The sequence below is a fragment of the Terrapene carolina genome, unplaced genomic scaffold (assembly GCF_002925995.2).
Source record: "Terrapene carolina triunguis isolate 2854851 unplaced genomic scaffold, T_m_triunguis-2.0 Scaffold212, whole genome shotgun sequence".
NCBI lineage: Eukaryota > Metazoa > Chordata > Testudines > Emydidae > Terrapene > Terrapene triunguis.
Genome location: NW_020664563.1, coordinates 6146228 through 6173629, shown reverse-complemented (window position 1 = coordinate 6173629; position 27402 = coordinate 6146228). Strand labels below are relative to the sequence as shown.

Below are 27402 nucleotides of genomic sequence, written 5' to 3'. Positions count from 1 at the left end.
GCTGCCTGGGCATCAGCAGTGATGAGGGTGCGGATGTTGAGCGCACAGGAGAGACAGGCTCCCTGCTCACAGATCCCTTGCCCAGACCTGGACCTGGCACAGCTTGGAGCATCCAGGAATTGCACTTGCAGGGAAAGTCCTGCTTAGCCCTGAGCAGATGAAATCTTTGGGGAAATAAGCTGTGAAGCTCTAGCAAGTCTTGACTGAGCATAGATGAACTGCAATTTGTCAAAGGCCTAGTTATTTGGCCAAATTTGGGTTGCTTTTCCCCAGCCAAATAATCACTCATGCAGTCAATCATAAACTTCTAGCTCTGTTGCCTGCGTAGTCAAATTCTTAGGCCTGGTCTACACTAGAAAATGAGGTAAGATTAAAAACATCAGTCAAGAGTGTGAAAAATCCACACCCCTGAGCAACATAGTTAAGCCAACCTACATTCCTGTGCAGACAGCACTAAGGGCTAGTCTACACTGGCAACATTAAAGTGCTGCCGTGGCAGCGCTTTAATGTGGCTTGTGTAGTCGCGGCAGAGTGCCACTCTAAAAAACCCACCTCCACGAGGGGCATAGCTAACAGCGCTCTCTACACTGGCGCTTTACAGCGCTGAAACTTGCTGCGCTCAGGAGTGTGTTTTTTCACACCCCTGAGCGAGAAAGTTGCAGCACTGTAAAGTGCCAGTGTAGACAAGCCCTAAGTTGATGGAAGAATTCTTCTGCCGACCTCTCAGGGAGGTGGATTATCTGATCCCTGTCACCGGAGTAGGTAGTGTCTACTCTGAAGTGCTACAGCAGTGCAGCTGTTCCACTGTAACATTTCAAGTGTACAGGTAGAAATGATCAGTTTATTGTACAGGTAGAAATGATCAGTTAGCGAGGGTGGCAGGAGCTAAATTACTCCATTCTTACTGGCTGTCCCCATTCAGGTGAGTGCTGTAGGATGCCTTGCAACATTCAGAGGGCTTGAGAGGAGGAGAGCTCTGTTATGCTCTCATTTGCTGCTTTCTCAGTGGTGCAGCCCCCAATGGGCAGAGTGTAGGAGATGCCAGCCTGGCTCCTGGCTCAGCAGTGGTACCCTGAGGGCACAGAGAAAGGAGGGAGTCTGGGGCCGAGCCCTACACCCCTGTGCCTGGAGAGCAAGGGATGAGCGGCAGCAGGATGGGAAGCAGGAGCCTCCTCCCCCTCAGATCTCCCTCCCCTGCCCAGCAGCCACCTTTCCCTTGAGGCCCCGCCCTCTTCCCCATGGTAACTCGCTAGGACCCCGCCGGGCTCCCATAGGGCTGCCTGCGCTGTGATTGATACCCCGCCCGGCCTTCATGGAGTAACAGGCTGTGGGGAAGCGGCCGGCGGAGCCAGGGGCAGGCCCGGGCGCGGGGTCCTGCCGAGCCCAGGACGTGGCAGCGGAAGGAGGAAGCACCCGCCGCGAGCGCCGCCACCCCCGGGGATGAGGCGCTATGGCGGGGGGCTGGGCCGGCTTCTCCGAGCAGGAGCTGCGGAGGCTGCGGGGGCCGCACGCAGGTACCGGCCGGGGTGAGCGGGGGCCGGGTGTCCCTGCCGGGAGCCCTCAGGGCGGCCCGCTGAAGCTGGGGGGCGGCACTTGCTGGTTCCGTGGGGCGGATGCTCGGAGCCGGCGTTGTCCCCCCCACCCCACCACCGGCCGATTGGGCGCAGAGCTGGTGTCGGGGCCCCGTCCGAGCCCGGCCTCTCCTGGGACCTTGGGTCTGGCCCGAGCTCGGGGGCGCTGGGCAGGGCAGCCGGAGCCCTGGGGCTGACAGCAGTGGTGGCGGAGCGAGGTCTGTGGCGATGCCTGGCCCTGGAGGGGTCTTGGCTAGCTCGCTCCGGAGGGGAAAGGCCCCTTCCGATCCCGTGCCAGGGAGGGTCGGTAACTGCTGGGACTTGGAACAGGGCTTAGCTTGGGGCCGTGCTCCGGGCTGGGTTAGGCAGGGGCTCGGTGCGGGGGAGCGCAGTGGTTCCTTCCGGCCTTCGAATGTGAGACTCTCTAGCTGGTTTCTTACATGTATATGATGAAAAAGATTCTCCCCCTTCCCTTCTCTCATAGATTTTGTGACTACAAGGCACCATTATGATCATGTAGTCCAGGAGCTCTCAAACTGAGAGCCGTGAGGTTATTCCAAGGGGTCTTGAGTTGTTAGCCCTGTGCATGGCTGGCCGTCTGCTCTGCCTCCAGCCCCGCTACATCTCCAAAAGAAGGGCACCAAAATTGAAGTTTTCCCAGGGTGCCGTTTTCCCTAAGGCTGGCCTTGGGACTGAGACAACATTAGAGGGCTTGATTGTTCAGCAGCTGAAGGGCTGCATTAAACCACAGAACAATCAGAACACTGGGATAGGCAAAAAAAAAAAAGTAATTTATAATTTAACAGTCAAACATACAGGAGGGGCAGTGCTGGCGGGGGGCTTGTGTGGGCTATGGCCACCCCAAAATTTGCCTTAGTGCCCCCCCAGCCACCCTTCCCAGTGCAAAGGTCAAGCATTACACACAGGTAAGGGTGGCATTGCTACCTTTAGTTCTGCATTGCTGCTGGTGGCGATGCTGCCTTCAGAGCTGGGCACCTGGCCAGCAGCTGCTGCTCTCCATCCACCCAGCTTTGAAGGCAGCACTTGCTGCCAGCAGTACCACGGAAGTAAGGGTCTCAATGGGGCGCAAGTAAGTCTGCTGTGAAAAGTGATATTTGTATGTTTGTTAATATCACTGTTCACAGCTTCCCAGTTAGATAGGAAGTTTGCCCTAGTAAGTCTGCTGTGAAAGGTGATATTAACAAACATACAGATATAACTTTTCATAGCAGATTTAGCACCCCATTGCCGCTCTTACTTCTGTGCTGCTGGTGGTGGTGGCGCTGAAAGCCGTGCTGCTGCCAGCAGTAGTGCAACTTGAAGAGCTGCAGCCAGCAGCAGCGCAGAAGTAAGGGTGGCAATGGGGCACTAAGTCTGCTGTGAAAAGTGATATTGATACAGTTGCTTCGTGCCCCTCCCCCCAGTATTAAATAGTAACTATTTCAAAAAATAACTTTTCTGCTTATAACAGTAATTTGATAAAAATGTCTTTTCGTTTTAATTTAAAAGCAGTGAGAAAAGGCAAGTTCATTTTAAACAGTATGGCTATAAATTTAGCATTTAAAATAGTGTTATAAACTAAAAACATATTTTTATATTTAAGGGGGAGGATCCGCACTCAGAGCTTGCTGAGTGAAAGGGATCGCCAGTACAAAAGGTTTGAGAACCACTGATCTTGTCTGACCAACTGTATTGTCCAGTTGCATCCAGTGATTCCTGCATCCAGCCCAACAACTACCAGAGCATGCCTTTTGGAAAGACCTGAAAGCTTGATTGAAAGATTTCAAGCGATGGAAAATTTACCACAGTTTTGAGTAATCCAGGAGTTCTGTCCAGCATCCAAGTTCCTGTATTTCACTGAAATAACCTGAATCTCTAGTATTAATATTATAGCAGCAAAACATTTTTACGTGGCTTGTTTGCATATCCTCACTCACGTGGCTTTCTGACAAAGGTTGATCATGTTACCAGCCATAGAGTTTATAAGAAAATAAATCGTCAAGATTTTGCCTCTCCTAAAAGGATTCTGTTTTTATTTTTACTATAAATAGATACATCTGAATCTTCTGATCAGCAGCGTCGACCCCTGTCTGTAAATAAGAGCCGTCAGCAGTTGCTACGAGAAAAAGCTCTTCAGCAACAATGTCAGAAACTGGGACGGCAGGATGGAGCAGCCTCTGTACTTCCAGAACAGCTGCTTTCTGTACCAAAACACAAGCCCTGTCTTCCTCAGCAGCCTCTGCCGCCACCACCTCCATCCCCAATCAAGGATCAAAGGCAACATGACACCAGAGCTCAACAGAATGCACAGGGACTTGAAAATCGTTGTAATGGCAATGAAAAACCCCAGGAACTCCCTGTAAAGATGGATTTCAAACTGGAGAAAAAGAGAGTGGAATTGTTAGTAAGTCTGTAAAATCAAGGGATTGGTTTTATTCCTTACTAATTCATCATTTTGTTGTACAATAAACTAAAGTTTAATATTAAACTGTACTGTATTTTAGAATAAGAAGTCTTCTCCTTTGCTTCTTTTCTGCTGATCCTTTAATTGCCACCCTTTGTTCAGTAATATCTCATGTAGACCTGAGTCCTGCAATCTAAAGGGCTAGTCTACACTGGCAATGTTAAAATGCTCTCCCAGCGCTCTAAAAAACCAACCTCCACAAGGGGCGCAGCTACCAGCTCTAGGAACGCAGCTACCAGCGTTGGCGCACTGTCTACGCTGGTGCTTTACAGTACTGAAACTTGCTGTGCTAGGGTGTGTTTTTTCACACCCCAAGCGAAAAAGTTGCAGCGCTGTAAAGTGCCAGTGTAGACAAGCCCTAATTCGTGCAGAAAATGGAGTCCCGTTGTCTTCAATAGACTCCATGCAGGCAAGATTGCAGGATTAGGGACCTAAATTGTAAGGCGGCCAGGTCATGGGACTCTTTTTTTTTTTTTTTTTAAATTGTCTTTGAAGGGTTAAGCACATCTGTTGATTCTGGTTTATTTATGTAGTATACAAAGCTCACATTTGGAAATGCATCTTTTTGGTTCTGTTTAACTTTTGCCCCTTTCAAAAAATTGCTCTCCTGGTTTTCAAAACTTTCTATGGGCCCTCCTTTTGATTTGGTGTGGAGGTGGGTTTCAGTTGTTAAGTCTCTCCCCTTGGCTAAATAATGGCCAGAGAACATGGCTTTAGATGTGCTAGACTGCATCTTGATGGGGTTTTTCAGTCATCTTGAGCTAACATGATTGAAAAAAAAACATCCTTTTTGCATCAAGAGAAGGCTGTGAGGTTAACTCGCTATACACTGGTGTTTTCTTACCCGCTGACTTAGTCTCTGCCTCCTCTGTAATTACTCCTTGTTACTCTACAGCAGGGGTGGGGGGTTGCACCAGAGACATTTTTCGCTTGTGTTGTTGTGTGTGTCTGTGTCTCTCCAAACTACTGAATTACTTGTTCTTTTAAAAGTTGGTGTTAAACCCTTCCTGTTCACTTCAGTATAGCGTCTCAAAACCCATCCCAAATGTCCCTTTCCTGCCTAACCACATCTAACCTTCTGTTCTCTGCTTACTGTAACTAATAGAGCTGATCAAATAACATATTTGATGAATTTCACAATTTTTTCCAATAAATTAGGTCAGTATTTCTCTTTTTTTCACCCAGTTTGTAGAGCTGGGTGAATAATAAATATTTGACTGTGTAGAAATTCCTGATATCAGAATAGTTTCAGAATAGTTTACTAGAATGAGCAATTTTTTTTTTTTTTTAAATAGACTGCCTGACTATATACTTACTGTCTTGTTTGTTGTAACTATTTTGCCCTTGTTTGTCTGAAGTTACTTCTGGGTACCCAGAGTAATAAGTTCTTAGGTGCCAAAGTTGTTATAGTTAATGCTAAAAAGTATTGGAAACAAGGGATAAAACATCATGTTTTAGAGTTTGAGCTGATCTTTAACAATTAGGGGTTAGGATGAGAGTATCACGGGGATCAAATTACCCCATAGGGGCCTAGAGTGGGGATTTTTGCACCCTCCTCTGAACCATCTGGACAGTAATTGCCATACTTGATCAGACGCATGCCCCATCTAGTCCACTATTCCATGTTGCTGCAAGCAGCTATGTGTAGTTTTAGTCAGGAAGTTCTCCTTCTCTCTACTGTGGTACAGCACTGCATAAATGGCCAGGTGCCTTACGTGTATTTATTTTTCCTTTGTGTAAAAGACTGGCTATCTGGCACAGCTTGTATTAAGGTGATTTTTGTGTTTTACATTTTTAGGTTTCTTTTCCTGCCTGCCTCCATACGCTCTATTTCTTTTTCCATCAGTGAGAGTCCCAGTACTCAGTAGAATGTTCATTCTTCCCCTGTCTGTAAGCATTTTGTAATGCTCCGTGGCATGTATTCATTTAAAAAGTAAGTACGTACTTCAGCAAAGCCATGGACAGGGTGGATTTGATTTAAATCACTAGTCAGGAAGACTCGATTTATTCATGGATTTCTATATTAAAAGTGCATTCTTGTTGGTTGTTATAACCTTACTAAATATTTTTCACAACTCAGAGATGTAGGTTTCATTTTTAGAAGGTACACACTATACATTTTTAAAGTGATTTATTTTGAAAACTTTTCAGATTAGTTTTACAGCTATATCAGAAAATGAATGATTGTTTGATATTTCATTTACCAAAGGTAATTGAAGCAGATATTTATGAAGTCATTGGGAGGTGAACTTTCTCCAATTCAACAGGTTAATCATTAATATTTGGAGGATTTTCTTGCCATGCTGTATTAGGAGGAGAACATCACCAGACAGACATTTAAATTGTTTTATCTAACTAAAACAATGTTACGTATTCTGGATTTTTTTTCAACAGCAAACATATAATATTTTAACAAAACAAGCATATGAATTTTTGAAGTTAGTTAAACATTCAAGTTTTTTAAAATCAGGTTTGTTTTTGTTAAAATTGTTTTTAACTAAAATAGTTAAATGAGTTTAAAAAAAAAAAAAAAAAACTTAAATCGACTATGTCAGCCAGGTCAACATGAGAAACTTAAAATATTGGCTTCTGCAGCTAACTCAGTCGTCTTCACCTTCATTTTCCTGTTCGTGCATAATCTGGAAAAGAAAAACAAGCTTTCCTGCTTTTTCAGGTCCCAAAGGATTTCTGAATTTGGAATGAATTAGTCCAAAGGAAGAAAATATTCTTTCTACACTAGCAGAAGAAGATACTGCTGTTAAAAGTGAGATTATTACTTCAACAGTCTCTGAATCCAAGTGCTTATGTGACTTCCACCAGTTCACTGGTGTGACTTTATTTAAAACATCATCAGCAAACATATTTCTTGAATGGTTCTTATTCCCAAACTGGGTCTCTCTTACGGCCTGCTGCCATTATAGATTTTCCCTTCTAGTGAGAGAATGGTGTGGTAGATCTCAAATCAATGAAGGCTACACTCAGAAAGACCTCAAGACTTCTGCAATATGCTGCTCAAACAATTTCACTTTTGTTTCTACTACCTGTCCCTCCCATCTCACATTTATCTCCAGACTTCTTCTTCTTGTCCAGATCTATTCTTCTAGACTAAGCACTGAGTCCCATTGGGTAGATAGAAAGATTAACGTAAATAATCTATACAGAAGCCCCTGGAACCCCATAAAATTGGGTCCCTAATCCATGAACTATTGGAACTCATTTACAAAACTTTTCTTAAAGATTACATGAATATATTGTCTCATACTATAGAATTAGAATTTATAATCCCTATTCCATGATGAGATATCTTTGAGCTATAATGTATCTTAATTAAAATTATCTTTAGATAAAATGCTTTTTGGGGAAAAAAATCCGATTTAAATAAAAAAAATCCGATATTTTTGATTTTTTTTTTTTTTTTTTTTTTAATAATTGATTTTTATCCACCCTGGCCATGGATAGTGCTATGTCAGACTGACAGGGCCAAACTTTCCCACTTAGTACATTCTATAGCTAACGCGTTGGTTGCTGCCCAGCAGCCACCAGTGCAGACCCAACTACCATGTATATTCCATTGGAACATTCCCACGTCAAATAACACCCTATGTTCTAGCATCACAGTGGTTTGAAAAAATTTCTTCCTTCCCTTTAGCTATCAAGTAACTTCAGATGTTTTATTCCGGGGTGGATTGATTTACATCACAGCAATTTAAATCACCAAGTGGAAATCCTCAATTTAAATAATCAATTTTAATCAATGTTTCCATTTGTACTTCAGTTATTTTCTCAATAAAGGTGCATTCTCATTGGTTGATATAACCATTAAAATGTTGATTTACAACTAAATATAACTTTACACACTAGTTTGGTACATCTCTTTGCTACCTAGGAGGATATACTATACCTGTATACATTTATTTAGACAATTATATAGCTTACTATTTTCAGATTCTTATTAATTGTACATTTTTTGTATGTTAGAAAATGGTGAATATGTTGCGTATTTATTAGATAATTAACTTTTTGCTAATGATTTGTGTCAAGCTGCATTGGGGAGTAAATGGAATTTAATTAAACAACATATAAAATTTATTTTTATTAAAATAACATTGAATGTTTTGGATACATAAACTTCTCTTATCAAAACATGTTTCACATTTGCAACTAAATTATACTAAGTTCAGGCCTTAACGTATTTTATATTAAATTCAGATTTAATTTTAAGCAGGTTTGTTTTTAAAAAGAAAACCTTACTATAATTTAAATAAAATCAGACACCAATTTAAATACAAAAATAGTTTTTAAATTAAAACCCAATTATTCTTATCCTCCATTGTATGCCTTGTTCATGGAAGAACAGCCCTATTATGCATTAAATTATGAGGAGAGGATTGTTACTGAGATCCTTTTGAAAAGGTGATGGATGAAACCACCGCAACAACTAACATGATGTGACTTACGTAGGGGAAAATGGCATTCGGCCACCAACAGCCAAAGACTGTTGCATTCATCTAATCCAATTAGGATGAATTTATATAATACCATAAAATATTTGTCTGCCCAGGATTTTAGAGATGGGTTGGGGTGTGTATGATTCATAGTGAAAAGCCACCTATTTGTGAACAATATATACTAATTTTAGTTAAAAACATGGGATTCTAATGTAGCAAAGAACAAACCCCACATTCTTTGTTCATAAGAGACCCTGGCTTGCTTTTTTTTTGAGAGTAAACTTGAGTATCTCCTGAAGCTAATAACTCTTCTTCCTGATCAGTCTTCCTTCCTCATTCGCACAGAACCGAGGTGTTGAGCTGTCCTTGGATTCTTGGAAATCCTTAATGGGTGCTCCAATAAAATAAACACAAGGAGTATGACTGCTGTTTGGGTGGGGAGAGGCAGGAAAGAGATGAACCCTTGTTTAACCCTGTTGCTTTGTCAATGCCCAGGCAGGAGAAATCTCGTTGGGAAGTTCTCCAGCAGGAGCAGCGGCTGATGGAAGAGAAGAATAAACGCAAGAAGGCACTCCTGGCCAAAGCCATTGCTGAAAGGTGATGAGGACATTCTGCGTTCTACTGCCATACCTAGGGAAGGGGGGTGTTTTGTTGTCTATGATAAGTTACTAAGTTTTAGCAAATCCAACTTGTCCCCCTTTCCTCTGCACTAAAGATTTTTGTGTGTGTGTGTGTGTGTGTGTGTGTGTGTGTGTGTGTGTGTGCAAATGAGCAACAGTACATGATACTCACATTTTATTCCAAATTGTGTGGTGGCTAAGAAGCTCTTTTTATGTGGATTGCATTTCTGAAGATGCAGCTTCTTCTGCAAACTGATAATTCCTGTTACAATTTTACAGAGTGAATCTGATGTTCTTGAACAGATCAGTGATTTTGCATTTAATTTGGTGGTATTGTGTACAGTGATTAGAGCAGGGGACAGGGACTCCTGGGTTCTAGTCCCAGCTCTGCCAGTGACTTATGTGACATTTAGAAAGTCACTTAGTCTGTTTGTTCCCTCACCTATAAAATGGGAATATTACCTTTTTCTCGGAAATCTGGAGAGACTTAATTCATTAAGGTGTGTAGTGTAAAGTGCTTTGAGATTCTCTGATGAAAGGATCTCCATTAAAGACATCTTAATATTAATGAAAAATGCAGCAAGTTGAGTCTGATAGAAGAGGACAACCAGCTGTGCTAAATTCAGACTGAATGCACACTGTGCGAGAAACAAGTGTTGGTATTAAGTCAGAGACCTTTAATGCTAAGACAAGAAGGAGTGTAGAGATAAATGAAGCAGCAGTGTCCAACAGGCTTCAGAGTATGGGACTAGAGAATACAAGAATTGGGTGAATGAAATAGAGAAGACTAGAGGATATAGTTGATGGGGCTAATATGTAGTTTGGAAAAAGTGGCTGAGCTAAAAGGGCTTATTAGTCTGCTGGCACAAGGGTGAAAGATAGGGCTGAGTTAACGTTTAGTTGTGGGAATAACAGGATAAGTCTCTATTATAGTTGAACGTAAAGGAATTGATAATATAAGGGGCATTTGGAGGTGCAAAGCTGGTATGTATCTGGATACAGGTGGTGTGAAAAAGGTATTGGTTACATGACCAGTTGCTGATAGAATTGGTGAATTGATTAAAAAGGTGACAGTGGTTTGCTAATGCTGGTCAGTCAGAAGACTGGAGATATTAAGATACCTAAGGCTATTTTATGAAAAATCAAATCTGTGTTTGACAAGCGTGGTGCACTGATATGATGGGTGGTGGTAGCATGGCCTAGTATGAGATCTCATTGAAAATTACCTGAGGTGCTTGGGTCTGAACATGCTTCCTGTAGATAGTTTTAGTTCTTGAACTTACAAATGTAATAAACAGAGTTGAAGAAGATTATGTAGGGCTTGATTGAAATCTTTCATATTTGATGTGACTCTTTCCATTGACTTCACTGGGCTTTGGATCAGGCCTATAGAGAGTAATCCTACAAAATGGAAATAATCACATTTGGGCTAGGTGACCCAGTCTTTTTGGCTCCTGCTTCCTTTGGCTTCCTTTCTAGCAATTTTCTATGTTCTTATGCTTAAAGTTACTTAGTTTCAAAGAGTGAGTTTTCCGAGTGAAGGAATACAATCCATTTTAGGCACTTTGATTGCAGTCATTACATATTTTTGTTTCAGACTGTTAATAGCAGACACTTTAGATCCCCATAAATATGGGAAGAAAGATCAAGAATCTTGGGCTAGGTCTACGCTACAGCGGGGGGTCGACCTAAGATACGCCACTTCAGCTACGTGAATAGCGTAGCTGAAGTGGCGTATTTTAGGTCGACTTACCTGGCTGTGAGGACGGCGGCAAGTCGACTGCTGCCGCGCCGCCGTCGACTCCGCTACCGCCTCTTGCCGCGGTGGATTTCCGGAGTCGACGGTAGAGCCATCAGGGATCGATTTTATCGCGTCTTCACTAGACGCGGTAAGTCGATCCCCGATAGACCGATTGCTACCCGCCGGATCGGCGGGTAGTGAAGACGTAGCCTTAAACTATGAAAGAGAAACCTTTGAGCAACTGCTAATGAGCTGATGGGTCTGGAGTTGAAACACAACATGTCTCTTGTGTAGGATGCTTCTAAAGAGAGAGAACTTGCATCTTGTTTTTTTCAGATCCAAAAGAACTCAGGCTGAAACAGTGAAACTAAAGCGAATCCAAAAAGAGCTACAGGCTCTGGATGACATGGTGTCTGCTGACATTGGGATCTTAAGGAACCGAATCGATCAGGCCAGCATGGACTATTCATTTGCTCGGTAAGCAATTAACAGACAGAGCAGCAAGTACTCTTGGGAAAATGTATGCAGTTTCCTTTCACTGAAGAAAGGCTGATGCGAGTCATGTCATTAAAAGACCCAGTGCAGGTGTATTTAACAAGTTTTAATATACAGTGGTTTCTCTTTAGATCATAGTGGCCTAAACAGAAGCTTGCAACTAACATAAGTTTCCCGACTGAAAACTTTACTTGCCATTCCACCCCATCGCCGCCTTTTCATTGTACATATGTGCTGGTCCGTTATGGTAGAGTTATACATAAGCACTACTGTGTTACAGAGTGGTTTCGTTGTTGGCTTTTTTCCTGGGAAAAGAGCAGTTTTAAAAGAAGAACCAAACACATGTAATGTATTACATCAACTCTGTAAACAAAAGTCCTGAGTCAGGAAAGCGCCCTAATTAAGGACAGCACTTAAGCTCTATTGAAATCTGTGGGACTTGCATACATGCCTAAAGTTAAATATGTACTTTCTTGAATTGGGACCAAATGTAGGTCAGTTTCAGTCTTCAGGGTTCTCAATGTCTCTTTCCATCATTTGAGGTTTTTTTATTACTATTATTATTATTACTACTACAAGGGAGTGCAACTCTGACGATTCTCTTTTGCAGCATCCTTCAACATGTAAAATTAATCTGAGTGCCTCATTAGTATAGGGTAAACCACAACATGAGTATGTAAATATAAGCATGTTTATATAGGCATTTAATGAAATGGAAATGTTTGGTTGTGGTTTTAGTTCACTATTCAACGTGTAGAAATTGTAGTTTTCCTTGTAACTTTTGCTGTGTATTGACCCACAGGCCAATAAACATGGTAATTAGCTTTTAAATGAATACCAGTGGCAGCTAAGTACTGAGGATAGCTATCGACTAATTATCATTTAAAATGGCAGGGACTAGCTGACCTTATGTAGTTCCACTATTTTAGGATATTTTGGAAAAATCACACAGTTTCAGATCTATGCCAGAGAAGACTTTTCAGTGCCAGTGTGTTTGTAGGATTTACTCAAATAGATTTCAGAAACCATGAAACATTTAGACATGTATCATAAAACATTACACCCATTTGAACTGTGCATCTTAAATTCTCAGTGATAGAAAAAAATCATACAGAATGTTTACAGGAAACTGTACTTAGGTAACAAAGATGGAAAAAGGAAGGTTAGTAGGGAAAGAAGGCAAAGCTTTAAAAATACGCCTCATGAGTTCGCTATGTTTTTGTGTAATCAGTTTTTCATGATTTGGAAAGTAGTTACACATGGATTTTCAGTGTTGTAGAATATACCACCCACCATTAAAAGCTTTCATTTACCTAACAAGCAATGCCTTTCTGAGCAATTATTGAAGTTTTGCCTTATATTTTAAGGCTAAATGCCAAATTAGTTTAACCTGCCAAGAAGTGCAGTATTTATAGTCCTAATTGCATAGTTCAGACTATAAAATGGAATATTTATAAATATTCCTATGCAAAAAAAAAAAAAACTATGTTCATGCAGGTTAAAGTTTTAATTGGACAAATGTTTCCACAGTAACCTTAATTTTGTTCCTTGCATGTATGCTTCATGTCTGAGTTCTTCATTACATCATCTCTGTGACTCCCTTGTGACAGAAAGAGGAGTGGGTATTTTGGGGCCCTGTGGACATGGCTTTGTCATTCACTGCCATGAATAGAGCTCCAGCTGGGAGCAGAATTCTGCAGTTATTTCTTACTGAAATATACTCTGAAAAAATCCTGTTTCATTTTGTTCTGCTTCCTCAAACAAAAGGACCACTGTGTCCCTCTATTGCTTGGTAATGAGACACCTGAATATGGCTTTCCGAAGCAGCTCTTTGTTTTTACAGGCACCTTTGTGATACTATATTTGTGGATGCTCTCTGTCACAAGGTGCAATACAGGGTCGTGATGCGTATGATCCACAGCCTCCCTCCTCTCTCAGCCAGCCTCTGGTATCCTTCTACTAGTTAAGTCCTTCCACCGTTATGTTGCCCCACAAAATATTTGTAATTGTTGCTTTACATTAGAAAGTTTGTCATGTCAGAATGTACAAACTGATAAGTGTCCATGCTGATGATGCAATTATTTCTACATTGGTGAGTCTGCAAAAGCTGTGGTCATTATATGGTGTCATGTGCTGTGCCCATCTGTACTGCTAGTGACATAGGTATATGTTTTTTTGAATGACAGGGAAAGTACACTTTTAGAAAAGACTGAAGTAGCAATGTAACTACTTCATTAATTACATAGAATGTTGATCTGTTGGATTGTTGATCTGTTTAGCTACAATAAAATGAACATGAATCACTTTGGTATCTTTCTGAATAGTTAATTTTCCATTAGAATACATGGAGCAGTTACTAGTGATGATTTCTTTCAGCATGCTGGAGATGAATCTCATACAAAAGTCAACAAAATTGTTTGCCATCTGTGCATTTCAGACAAGGGAATTTACTCCTAGAATGCAGCAGCAGTGGAAACTGATGGAGTGGACTTTCTTCTGCTGGCACATTCTCCTTTCCGTCCCTTGCTTTATAATTGTTGAACAATGTTGCTGTGTGCTATTAAATAGCTGGCCTTGCCCACTGCAGAGGAAAATGCCTTTCAGTGATTGATCAAGTATTCATCCATGTGTGTAACTTTGTAAAGCACTTTGGGATTCTTCAGGATGAATAACACCAAAAACATTATTTTTGCAGGAAGCGATATGATAAGGCAGAGTCAGAGTATGTAGCAGCAAAGCTAGATTTCCAACGGAAGACTGAGATCAAGGAGCATCTCACAGAGCATCTATGCACTATAATACAGCAGAATGAACTCCGTAAGGCCAAGAAGCTGGAAGAGTTAATGAAGCAGCTGGAAGTGGAGGCAGATGAAGAAAATCTGGAACTTGAGATTGAGGTGGAGCAGATGCTGCAGCAGCAGGAGGCAGAAGGAGGGAGACAGGCTGCCCAGTCTCAGAATCTGTCTCAGACTGCTGAGGAAAATGCAGCTTCATGTGCTACAGTGAAGGAGAATGAGCGTGCTGCTTCTGAACAGTTAGTGGAACAGCCTGGAAATTCCTGTAGCAAGTCGCTTTCAAATATGGGTAGCCAAAATCAATCAGTAAACACTACTTGGGATGAAACCCCCGCTCACTCTGATACATTACTATTGTATGCAGATAAGGTAGAGTCTGATGGATGATATACTTGATTTACTGCGTGCTATAGGTTACCCCAAGGCTTCTGCAGTGTCAGTAACACATCCCTCTTACGTTATCTCTATTTTTAATTTGATTTAAAATAATCTATTTTTAGTTACCTGTCAGAATCTTCCATTCTGGGTCATCTGTCTGTCCTGTTTTGTATTTTTAGGTCCATTCATCCCCGGATTTGCTCACTATTTATGGAGCTTTGTGAGACTGGGGCTTGCTAGGAGGGAGTACTAAGTAGTGGGCAGCAATGTTTGTCTGTAGGCTGGGCTTGTGTGAGAGTGAAGATTCCCAGCTAACCATTGCAGACATCAAACCAAGAAAGGGAGATGTTTGTTTTCTTGAGAAGGTGTCATAAAAGATTAGGTTTTATTACAGAGATGTTCTTTTCCTCATGTACGGTGATAGGACATTTCCAATGTGTCCACAAATTTCCTTTGCAAATTTCTTTTAATCGTGTAAAACCCGGCTAGATTTCAGAGACATCCTTGGATATGGTAGCTGATACTTTATTCTGTAGAGAACTATAAACAAATTTAGATTTGTATGTTGCTATAAAGGCCAGGTTGGCTGTAATATTTCCTATTTATAACTGGTGTCTATTTTTTTTCAAATTATTGTAAAATTCTTAATATCTGGTCTTTAGAGTCTGATTTGTGAAATTACAGCATCAAATGTGTTACAAAAGTATCAGCTTAATATATGGTAGAAAGGAGGTGGTTGTAGACAGAAACGAGAGATCTGGCTAATATTGAGGCAAATGCGGTTACAAATATTTGTCTCATTTTCAGTAACATCATAGCTGCCTTAAATCCGAGAAATCAAACTGGTGTTGATAAAATCATGAATAATCCCAAAAGTAAATAGGAACTAAGCCCTTCCATACATTATGTAATGTTCAGTAAATTAAAGTTAACAACTTCCTTGTCCTAAGGGTGGGTGTGTATAACCCCAGTAGAACCTTGTTAATTTGCCCAATTATTGTTTTCAAAGGGATTTTAAAAAATCATTCCAGATGGGGAAAGACAAAAGAATACAATTCTGGTTTTGTGATGACCTCTTGGAGTGGGGTGGTTTTCAAAGAGCCTATGATGCAACCATGAACCAGATAGCAATTTTCGTATCTTCTCTGTTACACAATCTGCAGCTTTCTTTCACTATGGAAATTTTAACTGTTTCTCTTATACTGAACGTTTGTGTGTCACAGTTTGACGATCACTGGAGTGACCCCACCAAACGCGATTGTGAGGGACCAATTCAGTCATTGAAAACCATGACACTTTATTCACAGTTTTTATTGTAAAAATAAATTAATGTATCTTCTATCTATGTGGCTTGTTTACTTTCAGTTATAGTATTTGGTGTTCAAGAGATGGGACAAGAATAGGTTCTGAATAATCATGTAGCAAGCTTGAAAGATAGACCCTTTGACAGCCTTCCTCTCTATGCAACCAGCACCCCAAAGGTAGCTCTTCCAAACAAAAAAGTGTGTAAAATAGCCTTGGAGAGCTGTATTCCATAACATGGAACTCCAGCTAACTGCATTCTGGAGGAGCAATAGGAAACATCTTTGTCACAATAAGCATCTTCCGGGGGGAAACAGTCTCAAGATAAGTTCTCCCACACACATTCCACAATTACTATCTGTCTGATGGATGGCTTATAAAACTGGAGACTAGAAAATTCAAAATCTACCTTTGTTATATATGAAATATTCTTGTATATGGGGCACTGCATGGCAACACAGTACTATGGGAATCCTATTACTCTCCTGGACAGAGCCTAGAGATCCACCTGTGTTCTGCAGAATTAGGATTGGACACATTAATTCATGCTGCAATTACGCATTGGCTTGTGACTGTGGCGGATGGTGACAGCTGACACAATTGGAGACCAAGTTCAATAAAAGCATTTGGCAGGTGCTTGGAAAAGGAGATAGTGCTTAACTCAACACCCAGGCCTCCTGTCCCAAACCCTTGGCCTATATTATACATTTTGCAACTTCAGTTGCAGAAAGGCCCTGGCTGGAGCACTGACAGGTAGTTGAAATAGGCAGAGAGGGACAAGCCACAAGTTTTAGTTAAGATTGTACCTCTGATAACATAGTTTCCACCCATAACATTCAGACTAATTTTAAATCTGACCTCTGCTGCTGTTACTACAATAGCTTAACTTTTCTAGCAGTGACATCTCAGCCCTGACTTGACCCAGATAGTTTGGAGGGGGGGAAAAAGTTTAAATGTGTTCCCAAAATTGCTTAATCCTGTGGATTGGCTCCCATCTTCAAAGTGAATTGATCCTCATCCAATCAGGGAGCAGAAACAACAGCATCTCCCTGAAATTATCTAATTGCACAATGGTGGTAATGAATAACAAATGCCCACAGTGAACACACAGTGTGAGCATCTGGTAGGCAGAAATGTGTCTGTAAAATGCTCATCCAATAATTGCAACAAAGTGAACACTTCAAAATGGAAACCGGGGGCAAGATTTATCAATTTAGGAGATTTTCAAGAGTAGCTAAGAGATCTAAAGCACAAGTTCTATTAAAAGCCATTCCTATGGCATGAACAATCTTATATCCAGCTGAAACATCTGAAAAACAGCACCCACAATGGCACCCAAACATAATGCTAAGGATTTTTACTGTGTCAGAGAGCAGAGGGTTCTGAATCAGCAATGCCAATTTGTGTAATATGGGGGTTTTCTTTGCTGGTCCCTCCCTTCCCCCATCTAACTTCTGACCAAGTCTAGCTCTGTTTAGCTTCTGAGATTGCAAACTGAAGTTGTCTGGCTAGAAGCCATAGGGAGATATTAAATGCAAATGGATAACATTTGATCATTTTTCTCTGTAGGAAAGAGTTAAATTGTTTTTTTCTCTTGCTTGCAAAGTTCTTCGCTGACAAGTGATATAAAACACTACAATTGTGTCATTTCCACTTCAGCCTGACCCAGTTTGAGTAAGTTCACAAATATTTTGATGGGTGCCAGTCTGACCGTTTTAAATTCTCCCCATGCAGGAATTAAGCAGTCCAATCATAACAATATGTACATTGGTCAGACGTGCCAAGAGATGGTTTGGGGGAACTAAAGCGTTTTCTCCTCAAAGGAAATAAAACAATTGAAATCAAGCAAAAGCTACTCTTAGCTTCATAGTTAAGGTCCTACTAAATTCAGGGTCCATGCTGGTCAATTTCACAGCCATAGGATTTGAAAATTAGTCTATTTCATGTTTTCAGATGTGTTGTAAGCATGAGGATCCTGACCCAAAAGGGGGTCATGGGGATGTTGCAAAGCTGTGTTGTGTGTGTGTGTGTGGGGGGGGGAGCGTCATGGATTGCCACCTTCAGTTCTGTACTGGGCTCTGAAGGCAGCAGCACCGGAGCTTCCTCCAGCCACAGCAGGTTCCTGGAGATGAAGGTGGCTCTGATCTCCCTCATGCTGCTGGGAGCGCTGCAGCTAGAGGGTCCTAACTGCTAGTCCCGGCTGGCCTGGGGAGGGACAGGACTTGCTCTTCTTCTACACGGCTGTGCTTGGGGGGAGATCAGGCCCAGTTCTGGGTACCTACCCTGACTGCAGAATGTTGCTGGAGGTGGAAGTGGGTCTGATCTCCCCGGTGCTGCTGGGAGCGCCCCAGCCAAGGGAGGTACCTGGAGGTGGATCTGATTTCCTCCCAAGTGCTGCCATGCAGGGGAAGAGTCCTGACCCTCCCCAGCCCGGAGGGGACTAGCAGCTGGAGCTGGGGGCACAGTAGGAGCCCACAGCTGGGGTGCCCGCAGCCCTGCCCCTCCCCTCCAATAGCTAGATTTCACAGGGGAGGTCTGATTTCACGGTCCGAGACACATTTTTCACGGCCGTGAATTTGGTAGGGTCCTATTCATAGTATTTAATACATTTCACAGCATTCAGTCTACTGCATTATGGAGTGCTCTGATGAGCATTATGAGTGTTATAGCATGGCAGTATTAGAATGGATTTCTTCAGAATTCTGAAGATTTCTGTGGGTAGATTAGTAATGGATGTGCTGATTTCTCAATCACAATCTGTTGTGTAAAGGTCTGCCTTTGGGAGTACGATCATGGTGTCCATTCTCAACCCAGGGTTGAGCACATCTTAGTGAAAGATTGGGGGAGGGTAGCAATTTACAATATTTTAGGGTTTTATTGAATGTTTCATCCCAAAGCACTTTACAGCCAAAAATCACTTGACCCATTTGTGATGCTGGCAGACCAGGTGTCAGCTCATGCCAAGGTCCCAGGGTCTCAACTGAACACAGACAAATGCATAGCTGGAACCAGTCTGGCTCCCCTGTGTGTTTGTATTGTTAAAATAGTTATTAGAGTTACAACAGTGTGTTTAGACTTTATGAAATGCTTGTAAATTGCTGCATGCATTAATCTCACCTGTATCTCATGTTGTCAAAATATATGAGTGTTTGTACCTGTAAATCACCAGACAGGAGAGAAGCATTAATGAGTGTGAAATACTAGTTTCCAACAGGAAGTGTTATCTCAAGCCTAACAAAAAAGGCCCATCAACACCAGAGGACAAAAGACTAATGCAGTCGTAGGATGCATCAGGCAAGGTATTTCCAGTAGCAACAGGGAAGTGTTAGTACCATTATACAAGGTACTGGTGAGACCTCATCTGGAATACTGTGTGCAGTTCTGGTCTCCCATGTTTAAGAAAGATGAATTCAAACTGGAACAAGTGCAGAGAAGGGCTACTAGGATGATCAGAGGAATGGAAAACCTACCTTATGAGAGGAGACTCAAAGAGTTTGGCTTGTTTAGCCTAACCAAACAAAGGCTGCGGGGAGATGTGATTGTTCTCTATAAATACATCAGAGGGACAAATACCAGGGTGGGAGAGGAGTTATTTAAGTGCCAAGAACACAAGAACTAATGGCTATAAACTGGCCATCAACAAGTTTAGCCTTGAAATTAGGTGAAAGTTTCTAAGGGTATGTCTACACTACGAAATTAGATCGAATTAATAGAAGCCGGTTTTATAGAAATCGGTTGTATACAGCCGATTGTGTGTGTCCCCACATAAAATGCTCTAAGTGCATTAGTTCGGCGGACCGCGTCCACAGTACCGAGGCTAGCGTCGACTTCCGGCGCATTGCACTATGGGTAGCTATCCCACAGTTCCCGCAGTCTCCGCAGCCCATTGGAATTATGGGTTGAGATCCCAATGCCTGGATGATGCAAAACAGTGCCGCGGGGGGTTCTGGGTACATGTCGTCAGGTCCCTCCCCCTACGTCACAGCAACGGCAGACAATAGATTCGCGCCTTTTTACCTGGGTTACCTGTGCAGACAACATACCACGGCAAGCATGGAGCCCGCTCAGCTCAGCTCACTGTCACCATATGTCATCTAGGTGCCGGCAGACGTGGGACTGCATTGCTACACAGCAGCAGCAGCTAACTGCCTTTTGGCGGTAGACGGTGCAGCATGACTGGTAGCCTTCATTGGCGATCTGGGTGCGGGCAGCTGTGGGGCTGGCAGACGTAGGGCTGCATTGCACCAGCCCCTTGCCTTTTGGTAGAAGATGGTTTATTACGACTGGTAACCGTCGTCGTCGTACTGCAGTGGCTGTCAATCATGGGCACCCGGGCAGACAATGATGGTTATCAGTCATAGTATGCCATTTTCTGCCACGCGCCCTGTTGGCTCATTGCACGTTAGCAGAGTCGTAGTATGCTATTTTCTGCCAAGTGCCCAGTATTGTCTGCTAAGCACCCAGAAGAGGCCGATGGCGATCTGGGTGCTGGCAGACATGGGGCTGGCAGACGTGGGGCTAGATTGCTACACAGCAGCAACCCCTTGCCTTTTGGGCAGTAGATAGTATATTACGACTGGTATCCATCGTTGTCATACTGCAGTGGGTATCAGATGGTGCAATAGACCTGAAGGCTTACTGCCAAGCGCCCAGTATTTGCTGCCAAGCACCCAGAAAATGCCAAGGGCTATCAGTCATGCTGCACCATCGTCTTAAGATGTAAAAAATAGATTTGTTCTGTATTCATTTGCTTCCCCCCTCCCTCCCTCCTATTAAACCCTGGCTTTTGAGTTCAATCTTTGGGGGGGGGCCATTCTGTGTGACAGTTGTTTGTGTTTCTCCCTGATGCAAAGCCACCTTTCTTGATTTTAATTCCCTGTACCTGTACGCCATGTCATCACTCGCCCCTCCCTCCCTCCCCTGGTCCGTCAGCTACTACTTTCGCGCCTTTTTTCAGACCAGACGCCATAGCTAGCACTGGGATCATGGAGCCCGCTCAGATCACCACGGCAATTATGAGCACTATGAACACCACGCGCATTGTCCTGGAGTATATGCAGAGCCAGGACATGCCAAAGCAAAACCAGGACCAGGCGAGGAGGAGGAGGAGGCGATTGCAGCGCGTCGACGAGAGTGATGAGGAAATGGACATGGACCTAGACTTCTCACAAGGCACAGGCCCCAGCAATGTGGAAATCATGGTGTTCCTGGGGCAGGTTGATGCCGTGGAACGCTGATTCTGGGCCCGGGAAACAAGCACAGACTGGTGGGACCGCATCGTGCTGCAGGTGTGGGACGATTCCCAGTGGCTGCGAAACTTTCGCATGCGTAAGGGCACTTTCATGGAACTTTGTGACTTGCTTTCCCCTGCCCTGAACCGCCAGAATACCAGGATGAGAGCAGCCCTCACAGTTGAGAAGCGAATGGCGATAGCCCTGTGGAAGCTTGCAACGCCAGACAGCTACCGGTCAGTCAGGAATCAATTTGGAGTGGGCAAATCTACTGTGGGGGCTGCTGTGATCCAAGTTGCCAGGGCAATGAGAGACCTGGTGATATCAAGGGTAGTGACTCTGGGAAACGTGCAGACCATAGTGGATGGCTTTGCTGCAATGGGATTCCCAAACTGTGGTGGGGCGATAGACGGAACCCATATCCCTATCTTGGCACCAGAGCACCAAGCCACCGAGTACATAAACCGCAAGGGGTACTTTTCAATGCTGCTGCAAGCCCTGGTGGATCACAAGGGACGTTTCACTGACATCAACGTGGGCTGGCCGGGAAGGGTACATGATGCTCGCGTCTTCAGGCACTCTGCTCTGTTTAGAAAGCTGGAGGAAGGGACTTTCTTCCCGGACCAGAAAATAACCGTTGGGGATGTTGAAATGCCTATCGTGATCCTTGGGGACCCAGCCTACCCCTTAATGCCATGGCTCATGAAGCCATACACAGGCAGCCTGGACAGGAGTCAGGACCTGTTCAACTACAGGCTGAGCAAGTGCCGAATGGTGGTGGAATGTGCATTTGGGCGTTTAAAAGCGTGCTGGCGCAGCTTACTGACTCGCTCAGACCTTAGCGAAAAGAATATCCCCATTGTTATTGCTGCTTGCTGTGCGCTCCACAATATATGTGAAAGTAAGGGGGAGACATTTATGGCGGGGTGGGAGGTTGAGGCAAATCGCCTGGCCGCTGATTACGCGCAGCCAGACACCAGGGCGGTTAGAGGAGCACAGCAGGGCGCGGTGCGCATCAGAGAAGCGTTGAAAACCAGTTTTGTGACTGGCCAGGCTACGGAGTGAAACTTCTGTTTGTTGCTCCTTGATGAACCCTCTGCCCCTCCCCCACCACCCGGTTAACTCTACTTCCCTGCAAACCAACCACCCCACCCTCCCCTACTACCCTCCCCCCTTCGAGCACCACTTGCAGAGGCAATAAAGTCATTGTTGCTTCACATTCATGCATTCTTTATTACTTCAGCACACAACTAGGGGGATAATTGGAAAGGTAGCCCGGGATGGGTGGGGGAGGAGGGAAGGAAAAGGACACACTCCAATTTAAAACTTTAAAACTTATTGCTATGGAAATCATCTAGGGTGGAGTGAGTGGGTGGCCGAAGGCCCCCCCACCGTGTTCTTGGGCGTCTGGGTGAGGAGGCAATGGGACTTGGGGAGGGCTGCTGGTTACAGAGGGGCTGTAGCGGCGTTCTCTGCTCCTGCTGCCTTTCCTGCAGCTCAACCATACGCAGGAGCATATCACTTTGATGCTCCAGCAGCCGGAGCATCGACTCTTGCTTTCTGATTACAAGTTGACGCCACCTCTCCTCTTCAGCCCGCGTTTCAGCACGCAACTTCTCCTCTTCAGCCCGCGATTCAGCACGCCACCTCTCCTCTCGCTCATATTGGGCTTTTTTAAAATCAGTCATTGACTGCCTCCACGCATTCAGCTGTGCTCTGTCAGCGTGGGAGGCAGTCTGAAGTTCAGTAAACATTTCGTCACGCGTCCTTCGCTTCCTTCTTCGAATATTCACTAGCCTCTGCGAAGGAGTAAGATTTGCAGCTGGTGGAGAAGGGAGAGGTTGTTAAAAAAGATACATTTTAGAGAACAATGGGTAGACTCTTTCACGTTAGATTTTGCTGTTCACAACATCACACAGCACATGTGCTTTCGTTACAAGGTCGCATTTTTTCCTCTTATATTGAGAGTCTCCTGGTTTGGTGTGAGAGATCACTCACGCAGTGCCAGGACACAGATTTCAGCTTGCAGGCAGCCATGGTAAGACATATAGTCTTTGGGCTTTTTTAACCTTCTTAACATGTGGGGATGGTTTCAAACAGTTCTGCCCTCATTTCCCATACCAAGCACCCGTGCCATTTAAAATGGGTTTGCAATGTAAAAGGAGGGGCTGCGATTTCAGGTTTAACATGCAGCACAAACCCAACTAACTCCCCTCCCCCTCACACCCAATTCTCTGGGATGGTCACTTCACCCCTCCCCCCCACCGCGTGGTTAACAGCGGGGAATATTTCTGTTCAGCAGACCAGGAAGGGGCACCTCTGAATGTCCCCTTAATAAAATTGCCCCATTTCAACCAGGTGACCGTGAATGATATCACTCTCCTGAGGATAACAAAGAGCGATAAGGAATGGATGTTGTCTGCATGCCAGCAAACACCGGGACCATACGCTGGCATGCTTTGTTATGCAATGATTCCAGACTACGTGCTACTGGCCTGGCGTGGTAAAGTGTCCTACCATGGCGGACGGGATAAGGCAGCCCTCCCCAGAAACCTTTTGCAAAGGCTTTGGGAGTACATGAAGGAGAGCTTTCTGGAGATGTCCCTGGAGGATTTCCGCTCCATCCCCATACACGTTAACAGACTTTTCCAGTAGCTGTACTGGCCGCGATTGCCAGGGCAAATTAATCATTAATCATTAATCATTAAACACGCTTGCTTTTAAACCATGTGTAATATTTACAAAGGTACACTCACCAGAGGTCCCCTGTGTGCCCTCAGGGTCTTGGGTGAGTTCGGGGGTTACTGGTTCCAGGTCCAGGGTGATAAACATATCCTGGCTGTTGGGGAAACTGGTTTCTCCGCTTCCTTGCTGCTGTGAGCTATTTACATTATCTTCATGCTCATCTTCCTCATCCCCAGAACCCGCTTCCCTGTGTCTTTCTCCAGTGAGGGACTCATAGCAGACGGTTGGGGTAGTGGTGGCTGCACCCCCTAGAATGGCATGTAGCTCCGCGTAGAAGCGGCATGTTTGCGGCTCAGCCCCGGACCTTCCGTTTGCCTCTCTGGCTTTGTGGTAGGCTTGCCTTAGCTCCTTAATTTTCACGCGGCACTGCTGTGCGTCCCTGTTATGGCCTCTGTCCTTCATGGCCCTGGAGACCTTTTCTAATATTTTGCCATTTCGTTTACTGCTTCGGAGTTCGGCCAGCACTGATTCATCTCCCCATATGGCGATCAGATCCCGAACCTCCCGTTCTGTCCATGCTGGAGCTCTTTTGCGATCCTGGGACTCCATCACGGCTACCTGTGCTGATGAGCGACCTGTGCTCTCCACGCTGAGCAAACAGGAAATGAAATTCAAACGTTCGCGGGGCTTTTCCTGTCTACCTGGCCAGTGCATCTGAGTTGAGAGTGCTGTCCAGAGCGGTCACAATGAAGCACTGTGGGATAGCTCCCGGAGGCCAATAACGTCGAATTCCGTCCACACACACCCAATTCCGACCCCCTAAGGCCGATTTTATCGCTAATCCCCTCGTCGGAGGTGGTGTTAAGAAACCGGTTTAAAGGGCCCTTTAAGTCGAAAGAAAGGGCTTCGTCGTGTGAACGTGTCCAGGCTTAATTCGATTTAACGCGGCTAAAGTCGACCTAAACTCGTAGTGTAGACCAGGCCTAACCCTCAGAGGAGTGAAGTTCTGGAACAGCCTTCCAAGGGGAGCAGTGGGAGCAAAAACCCTATCTGGCGTCAAGACTTAGCTTGATAAGTTTATGGAGGGGATGTTGTGATGGGGCTGCCTACAATGGTATTTGGCCTGTCGGTGACTGCCAGTAGCAAAAATGCCCAATTGCTGGAGACAGGACACTAGATGGGGAAGGCTCTGAGTTACTACAGAGAATTCTTTCCCAGGTATCCCATGTGCTCAGGGTCTAACTGATTGCCATATTGGAGCCAGGAAGGAATTTCCCCCCCGTGTCAGATTGGCAGAGATCCTGGGGGGTTTTCGCCTTCCTCTGCAGCATGGGGCACGGGACACTTGTTGGTTTAAACTAGTGTAAATGGTGAATTCTCTGTAATTTGAAGTCTTTAAATCATGATTTGAGGACGTCAGTAACTCAGCCAGAGGTTAGAGGTCTATTTCAGGAGTAGGTGAGGTTTTCTGGCCTGCAATTTGCATGAGGTCAGACTAGATGATCATGATGGTCCCTTCTGACCTTAAAGTTTATGAGTCTAAAAGATTTTGTTGATTACTCCCCTCACCCAAGAAGAGGAGACATGCAAGTGAATTCCTCCTGAATTTGCAACTCAAAGCAGAAGAGGGAAAGGAATAAAAATCCCTAACAAGGAGGAGCTGTAATTTTATGCTGCTTGGACTCCGAGAGGCAAGCATTACTAAGCATAAACAACAGAACCCCAGTGCTTGGCCTGGGTTAGCCCTAAAGTACAAATAGAGCTTTGCACATTAAAGAAGCTTCTATTACTTTTTGAAATCATAGAAGATTAGGGTTGGAAGAGACCTCATGAGGTCATCTAGTCCACCCCGCTGCTCAACGCAGGACCAACCCCAACTAAATCATCCCAGCCAAGGTTTCGTCACGATGGGCCTTAAAAACCTCTAAGGATTGAGACTCCACCACCTCCCTAGGTAACCCATTCCAGTCCTTCATCACTCTCCTAGTGAAATAGTTTTTCCTAATATCCAACCTAGACTTCTCCCACTGCAACTTGAGACCATTGCTCCTTGTTTTGTCATCTGCCACCACTGAGAACAGGCGAGCTCCATCCTCTTTGGAACCCCCCTTCAGATAGTTGAAGGCTGCTATCAAATCCCTCCTCATTCTTCTCTTATGCAGACTAAATAAATCCAATTCCCTCAGCCTCTCCTCATAAGTCATTTGCCCCAGCCTTCTAATCATTTTTGTTGCCCTCTGCTGGACTCTCTCCAATTTGTCCACATCCTTTCTGTAATGGGGGGCACAAAATTGGACACAATACTCCAGATGTGGCTTCACCAGTGCCAAATAGAGGGGAATAATCACTGCCCTTGCTGGCAATGCTCCTACTAATTCAGCCCAATATGCCGTTAGCCTTCTTGGTAACAAGGGCACACTGCTGACTTAGTTCCAGCTTCTCGTCCACTGTCATCCCCAGGTCCTTTTCTGCAGAACTGCCACTTAACTAGCCAGTCAGTCCCCAGCCTGTAGCAGTGCATGGGATTCTTCCATTTTAAGTGCAGGACTCTGCACTTGTCCTTGTTGAACCTCATCAGATTTCTTTTAGCCCAATCCTCCAATTTGTCTAGGTCACTCTGGACCCTATCCCTACCCTCCAGCGTATCTACCTTCCCCCCAGTTTACTTGCTGAGGGTGCAATTAATCCCATCATCCAGATCATCGATAAAGATGCTGAACAAAACTGGCCCCAGGACCGACCCCTGGGGCACTCCGCTTGATACTGGCTGCCAACTAGACATCGAGCCGTTGATCACTACCCTGTTGAGCCCGACATTCTAGCCAGCTTTCTATCCACCTTATAGTCCATTCATCCAATCCATACCTTTTTTAACTTGCTGGCAAGAATACTGTGGGAGACCATATCAAAAGCTTTGCTAAAGTCAAGATATATCACATCCACTGCTTTTCCCTATATCCACAGAGCCAGTTATCTCATCATAGAAGGCACTCAGGTTGGTCAAGCATGACTTGCCCTTGGTGAATCCATGTTCACTATTCCTGATCACCTTCCTCTCCTCCAAGTGCTTCAAAATGGATTCCTTGAGGACTTGCTCCATGATTTTTCTATGGACTGAGGTGAGGCTGACTGATCTGTAGTGCCCCAGATTCTCCTTCTTCCCCTTTTTAAAGAAATTTAAGATTGGAACTCATTTGTGTGTGTGTATGTTTACCTGCTTTAATCTTGTATGTAACTCGTATTTCCTTTTCCTAGTTAATGAATCTTCAGATAGTTTATTATAGGATTAGTTACAAGTGTTGGCTTTGGTGTGAGATCTGAGGTGCAATTGACCTGGGGTAAGTGGCTGGTCCTTTGGAACGGACAGTAACCTGAATATTGCTGTGATCTTTGGTGTAAGGGACCATCTATCACAAAGGCAGGTTTGCCTGGGTAGCAAGACAGATCAGAGTGTCCAAGGGGACTGTGTGTGGCTCCATGTTAAGGCTTGAGGAGTTCACACTTGGTAGGCGGTAGGTGAAATCTAAGTATGGAACTCACAGCCAGTTTGGGGTTTGGCCCTGCTTCTTAACAGTCTCCCTGGAGGTTGGTGTTCTGGAGCCCTGCAGGACAGCTTGACACCACTAGCAGTCCTGCAGGGCCCGCCAACACCACACAACAATTTAAGGGAGG

The 27402-nt window shown here is 44.2% G+C and overlaps 1 protein-coding gene across 2 annotated transcripts; it reads left to right on the top strand.

Annotated features, from left to right (window-relative positions):
- The first annotated feature begins 1427 nt into the window (after positions 1-1427).
- On the top strand, positions 1428-14521 carry LOC113407553 (RAB6-interacting golgin-like). Of its 2 annotated transcripts, none has more exons than XM_026656191.2 (5): positions 1428-1514; positions 3623-3971; positions 8979-9080; positions 11181-11321; positions 14035-14521. In XM_026656191.2, the coding sequence occupies exons 1-5, from the start codon at positions 1451-1453 to the stop codon at positions 14519-14521; spliced, it is 1143 nt and encodes a 380-aa protein (XP_026511976.1). In that variant the 5' UTR covers positions 1428-1450. The 2 variants fall into 2 exon arrangements, with proteins under 2 accessions (XP_026511976.1, XP_026511975.1); XM_026656190.2 differs by having other exon boundaries at positions 1428-1526.
- Positions 14522-27402: the final 12881 nt, after the last annotated feature.